The 6000-nt window shown below is 35.5% G+C and overlaps 2 protein-coding genes across 2 annotated transcripts; both read right to left on the bottom strand.

Moving 5' to 3' along the window:
* Window positions 1–636, bottom strand: LOC109186665 (F-box/kelch-repeat protein At3g23880-like). Its single transcript, XM_019336756.1, has one exon. It carries the CDS (start codon window positions 634–636, stop codon window positions 1–3), a length of 636 nt encoding a protein of 211 aa, XP_019192301.1.
* Window positions 637–4133: 3497 nt separating this feature from the next.
* On the bottom strand, window positions 4134–5405 carry LOC109186656 (F-box/kelch-repeat protein At3g23880-like). The gene has a single exon (XM_019336744.1). The coding sequence runs from the start codon at window positions 5403–5405 to the stop codon at window positions 4134–4136; it is 1272 nt and encodes a 423-aa protein (XP_019192289.1).
* Window positions 5406–6000: the final 595 nt, after the last annotated feature.

Genomic DNA, 6000 nt, shown 5'->3' with positions numbered 1-6000 from the left:
TCACCACTCTTTGTGGTTGAGGCTGGCAAAGATTATAGAGTGGTTGAGTCTGGCAAAGATGACAAATGGATCGCCATAATCATGACCCAACGGTATTAAGTGGTGGCGAAGTAATAGGACGACCTTGTAATCTCTAGTGCAGGAGTTGTAGCACAGCCCTGATCTAATGATAACCTGGTCTAACTTTTCCGGATATGACAACTCGAGCACTTTCGTCGAACACTTGGTGGATGGGTTCCACAACCAAATATCTTTCTTAGCCACCCGAAGAAGCACAAATCCGTTGCAAGAACACAAAACATTAAGATCGTTTCCCGAGCTTGCACGAATGAATGGATACACATTTCCAAACGGCCGTTTATGCCTTCGAAGACGAAGATCATGGCTTGTAGATCTAACTAAGGATTTGGAAATCGGCCTCCATCGACGATCTCGATCCTTGCTTATGGATTCGGTGGAGAGGAAGATCACTCGTCCCTGTCCACGATACGAGAACTTGAAATCTGAGTCGTCTATCAATGAACGCCAATGTTTACATACGCACTGGCACCGGATCACAGACTTCACCGGCAACTGCAAAAGTATAAGTCGAATGATTTCATTAGGTATGTTTGAGAATGGAGTTGAAGCTTCCATGTCGTGCGATCGAATAAGAAGCTGAAGATCGATCGAGGAAGAGGCGTATCGGAATTAGGGTTTACTTTGTGAGATTGCCACCTTTTATATAGGGCCACGGAATAAAACTATCACCGTACCACTAGTTCTGGCCAAAATATAAATAAAATATGTGGCTTAACTTTTTATTTGAAAAAAAAAAAAATCATGGCATTTTATGGCAGGTATAAACACTGATCTCACTATTAAAAAAAAAAAAAAAAAAAAAAAAAAAAAAAAAAAAAAAAAAAAAAAAGAAGAAGAAGAAGCCACAATGTTACTTCGACGCTGGGTACTCCGCGGCGGCAACTACAACATCCTTCGGGGCAGTTTTGTTATCGGCCGAAGGATCGTTCTTGGCTGCAACGAATGGAAGCCTCCCCTATTCTATCAGTGCTCTCGCGGCGGAATCGTTAGCTTGCAAAGAAGTCCTCTCGTGGTTAAAAAACTGTGGAGTTACTTCGGTTGTTTTACGAACTGATAGCTTAGTTCTTCACCGCTACATTACTAGCTCTGTTGCTAAACCAAGATCATACATTGGCGTGGTGATTGATGAATGTTTACACCTTATGTCTTCTTTTACTTCTCGTTTGCTTTTAATTTCGAAACAGTTTAATTTGATTGCTCATACTTTAGCTGCTAGCTCTTTGTACTCGGACTCTCTCCTGCCGGAATTTGTTTCAGCTCTTTTGCCGTAATATACTCATGATATTTTTTCTTTTTAAAAAAATAGAATTCTCACTATTAATATTTTTTAAAAAAATACCAAAAATAAAATTTCACTCATGTCAGTATTAATATTAAAAAATGAAGAAAAAAGCCATAATGTTGAAAATAAAAAAAATCCAATTTTATAGGACAATGGGGTAAAATTTTTACCACAAAAACTAAAAATTAAATAAATTCTGTGGCTTAGTTTTTTAAAATTTAATCATAGCATTTTATGCCAGGATGTCAAATTAATTATTAATTATAGTTTTAATTCTTGTATTATAAGGTGTGTTTGGTTCATGGGTTTAGCTATCATGGGCAAATTATATTATGCACCGCGGTGCATAATCGATTATGCACCGCGCGTCTTTTTTTTTAAAATAAAAATAAACAACGTTTATTTCCACCGTTTCGCACCTTTTTGCAAAAAGTAACTCTGTTATTCAGTGTCATTTTGTATACACTGCAGTTTCAGTTCAACACAACTATAGTTTCATTTCGATATAACTATAGTTTCATTCGATATTTATAGACTCAAATATGTGAAAATGTTATTTAATTTTATTTTATATACACTATAGTTTCATTAAAACACAACTACATGATCATGTTGATATAATTACAGCTTCATTGTACAATATACACTCAAATATGTGAAATGTTATTCAGTTTCATTTTATATACACTGCAGTTTCATTTCACTATAACTACAGTATCATTTTGATATAACTGCAGTGTCGGTTTAGATATACTGTAGTGTCAATTGGTGTTTAATACACCAAACAAGCGGACTCCGTTAACTCTAACGGCGGGTCGTTTTTTTACTTAAATAAAATGACGTCGTTTTGACAATGTCGGTTTAAACACACTGTAGTGTCTGGCGCGCGGTGCATAATCGATTATGCACCGCGGTGCATAATATAACGACCCGCTATCATGAATGAGAATCAAAATTATTGTTATTGTTTGGTGACTGGTTTCTAAAACACTACTATGATATTTTTTTTTGAATGCCACTACTATGATATTTGATTACCCACTTAATTAAAAAACTCAATCCTTAATAAAATAAGGGTTTCATTCCATTATTTTCTCCACCTAATTGGTAATTTGATTTTAAGTTTGGATTAGTGCTTTTAGATTTTTGTTTTTTGTTTTTCTTTCATAGTGGTGTTTTGGATGTCTTTACATTAAAATAAATTGTCTTAATTTTTTATATTTATATTTTTAAAACTTTTATTCTCATTATAGGATCATACATAATCAAACAACAATATTATATTTGTAATCATTCCAATTCCACCATACTACCAAACATGCAAAATACTTTCACCAAAACTCATTACCATTACCAATTAAGTATTTGATTCTCATTCCGATTCTGATTCCCATGTGTGAACCAAACACACCCTTAGTGTTTGTGTTTAGGTTGAACTCTTTGTGGTGTGCGCATATAATAAGTGTAAAATTTAGTGTTAAGTCTAAAAAATAAATTAGCAATTTGCCTCAGTTTGGAGGAGAGTTCATAAAGTCAATGCTATAATCCATTGCAAATTATATCGTGCACCGCGCATCAAAATAACGTCGTTTTATTTAATGGAAAAGAAACGGAATCCGTAAAAAAATAACTCTGTTCTTTAGTTTCATTTTGTATACACTGCAGTTTCAGTTCAACACGACTACAGTTTCATTTCGATATAACTACAGTTTTATTCAATATTTATACACTCAAATATGTGAAAATGTTATTTAATTTTATTTTATATACACTATAGTTTCATTAAAACACAAATAAATGACCATTTCGATATAATTACAGCTTCATTGTACAATGTACACTCAAATATGTGAAATGTTATTCAGTTTCATTTTATATATACTGCAGTTTCATTTCACCACAACTACAGTATCATTTTGATATAACTGCAGTTTCATTTGATAGTATAAAAATAATACGTGAGGCAGTGTCGGTTTAAATAAACTGTAATGTCACTCCTTTAACACTGCACAGGATCGTTCTTGGCTGCAACGAATGGAAGCCTCCCCTATTCTATCAGTGCTCTCGCGGCGGAATCGTTAGCTTGCAAAGAAGTCCTCTCGTGGTTAAAAAACCGTGGAGTTACTTCGGTTGTTTTACGAACTGATAGCTTAGTTCTTCACCGCTACATTACTAGCTCTGTTGCTAAACCAAGATCATACGTTGGCGTGGTGATTGATGAATGTCTACACCTTATGTCTTCTTTTACTTCTTGTCGTTTGCTTCGTTTGCTTTTAATTTCGATTGCTCATACTTGAGCTTAGGCGGAGTTTGCAATGTAATTTTAGAAATTAATATCTATATGATAACAGTGGACAAATTTGTACAAAGTTTATGATAACAGCTGACAAATTTGTACAAGGTTTATAATGTTCATGAAAGTGACGACTCCATTTAATTATAAAAAAAAAAAAAAAAAAATCTTCATTTTTCAACTACGGACAATCCAAATTTATCCACAATTTTCAAAGAGAGGGTGGTTATTTTATTAAAATCATAATTGTACACTTTTTGTTAAAAACAAAACAGAAAAAAATAAACAAAGCAAAACTGGATCTAAATAGAACTATATATACAATAATGTAACTAAGAATTAACTTAAACAATCGAAAAAATATAGGCAGTATCAACATACTAAACTATTACTACTACTTCCGTAATAACTCCAAAAAATTAAATAGTTTGAAGATTGGGACAACTACACATGTCACGGGCCTTTATTTCTACACTTTCATCTTGGCCAGTTGATATTCTGCACACTCTCATCATCATCATCATCATCACCTCTCCAAATCCATTGTGGCCGGTCAGGGCACTCAAGACTCTCAACATAGAAACAAATACTAAATGTAGAGGGTAGGAAGTCCAGCAGATCTATCTTAAATTCGTCTTTTTCCCGATCATAAACATATATAATCCGCCCAAGAAAACCATCAGTATGCAGGAATAATACTTCTTGTGCATTCTTATTTTGGGAATAGAATGTGAAGCCATACATCCAATAAATATCTCCAAATGCCTGAGGCATTTGGAGAGCAAATGCAATCATCCATGATTCTTGTCTTCCATACTCCTTCATAATCCATACGGTTAAGGTTTTGGGTTCCTCTTTATCCATGCATGCCGCCATGCAAAAACAATCATCTATAACCCCCAACCCAAATATCGAGAAGTTTTCTCTCGGTTCAGAGGTGGGTAAGGGCAAGATTCTGAATTTATCACCCACAGGATCAAAATATATGATCCTATTCCTACCTGACAAGTAATCCCTATCCCAATCCCAATCTTTAGTGTCACTTGCCCACCAGTGAAATGTATTGCGAAACTCAAGGCCGCCAAAGCCGCCTCTAACAGAATCCAAGTTACAAGGGAACTGCACTGGTCGCCACTCTTTGTGGTTGAGGCTGGCAGAGATGAGAAATAGATGTCTGACAAATGGACCGCTAAAATCATGATTTGACTGTATTAAGTGGCGGTGAAGTAATAAGACAACCTTGTAATCTCTGGTGCAGGAGTCGTAGCATAGCCCTGCTGCAAAGATAACCGGGTCTAACTTCTCCGGATATGGCAACTCGAGCACTTTCGTCGAACACTTGGTGGATGGGTTCCACAACCAAATATCTTTGTTAGCCACCAGAAGAAGCACAAACCCATTGCAAGAACCCAAAACACTAAGATCCAAGCCTGTACGAATCAATGGAAACCCCTGTCCGAACGGCAATTTATGCCTTCGAAGACGAAGATCATGGCTTGTAGATCTAACAAAGAATCTGTAAATATTACACATCCATCGACGATTTCGATCCTTGCTTATGGATTCAAACGAGAAGAAGATCAATCGTCGCTGTCTACGATACGAGAACTTGAAATCCGAGTCGTCTATCAACGAACGCCACTGTTTACATACGCACTGGCATCGTATCACACACTTCACCGGCAACTGCAAAAGTATAATTCGAATGATCTCATGAGGCATGTTTGACAATGAAGGCGAAGCTTCCATGTCGTGCGATCGAATAAGAAGCTGAAGATCGATCGAGGAAGAGGCGTATTGGAATTAGGGTTTAGTTTGTGAGACTCCCTCCGTTTATAGGGCCACGGAATTTTATTATCACCGTAACACTAGTTCTGGCCAAAATATAAATAAGTAAAATATATGGCTTAACTATTTTATTACTTAATGGAAATAAGGTCCAAATTGGCCCCTGAACATAACGTGAAAGTGAAATTAGGTCCCTAAACGTAAAAGTGCAATTACCCCCCTCAACCCCTCAAATATGTGTAATTTGACCTGATAGCAGGTTAACATCCCATCTAGCAGGTTGCATGTGTGACGTGGAAAATAACTTGGCATTTTTTTTGAAAGATAACTTGGCATTTTTTTTTTTATTTCCTTTCATTTCCTTCTTTTGTCTTCTTCTTTACAAAACAACTAACTCTAGCAGATGTAATATTCCACCGTCGTCGATATCTTCTCTCCAATTTACAAGTAGGATAAATTTCATGAAAAAATATTCAATTTTACACAGTTATATTCAGTGAAAAAGGTAGACCAAAAACAATAAAAATTCATTTTATATAACTAATACAATGAAAAA

Source organism: Ipomoea nil, unplaced genomic scaffold, assembly GCF_001879475.1.
Source record: "Ipomoea nil cultivar Tokyo-kokei standard unplaced genomic scaffold, Asagao_1.1 scaffold0188, whole genome shotgun sequence".
Taxonomy (NCBI): Eukaryota; Viridiplantae; Streptophyta; class Magnoliopsida; order Solanales; family Convolvulaceae; genus Ipomoea; species Ipomoea nil.
Note: the sequence above shows the minus strand (reverse complement) of the source record. Positions and strands in the feature narration are given on the sequence as shown.

Coding starts and splice junctions, on each gene's coding strand:
- LOC109186656 (XM_019336744.1), bottom strand. CDS start 5,405: ATGGAAGCTTCGCCTTCATTGTCAAACATGCCTCATGAGATCATTCGA.
- LOC109186665 (XM_019336756.1), bottom strand. CDS start 636: ATGGAAGCTTCAACTCCATTCTCAAACATACCTAATGAAATCATTCGA.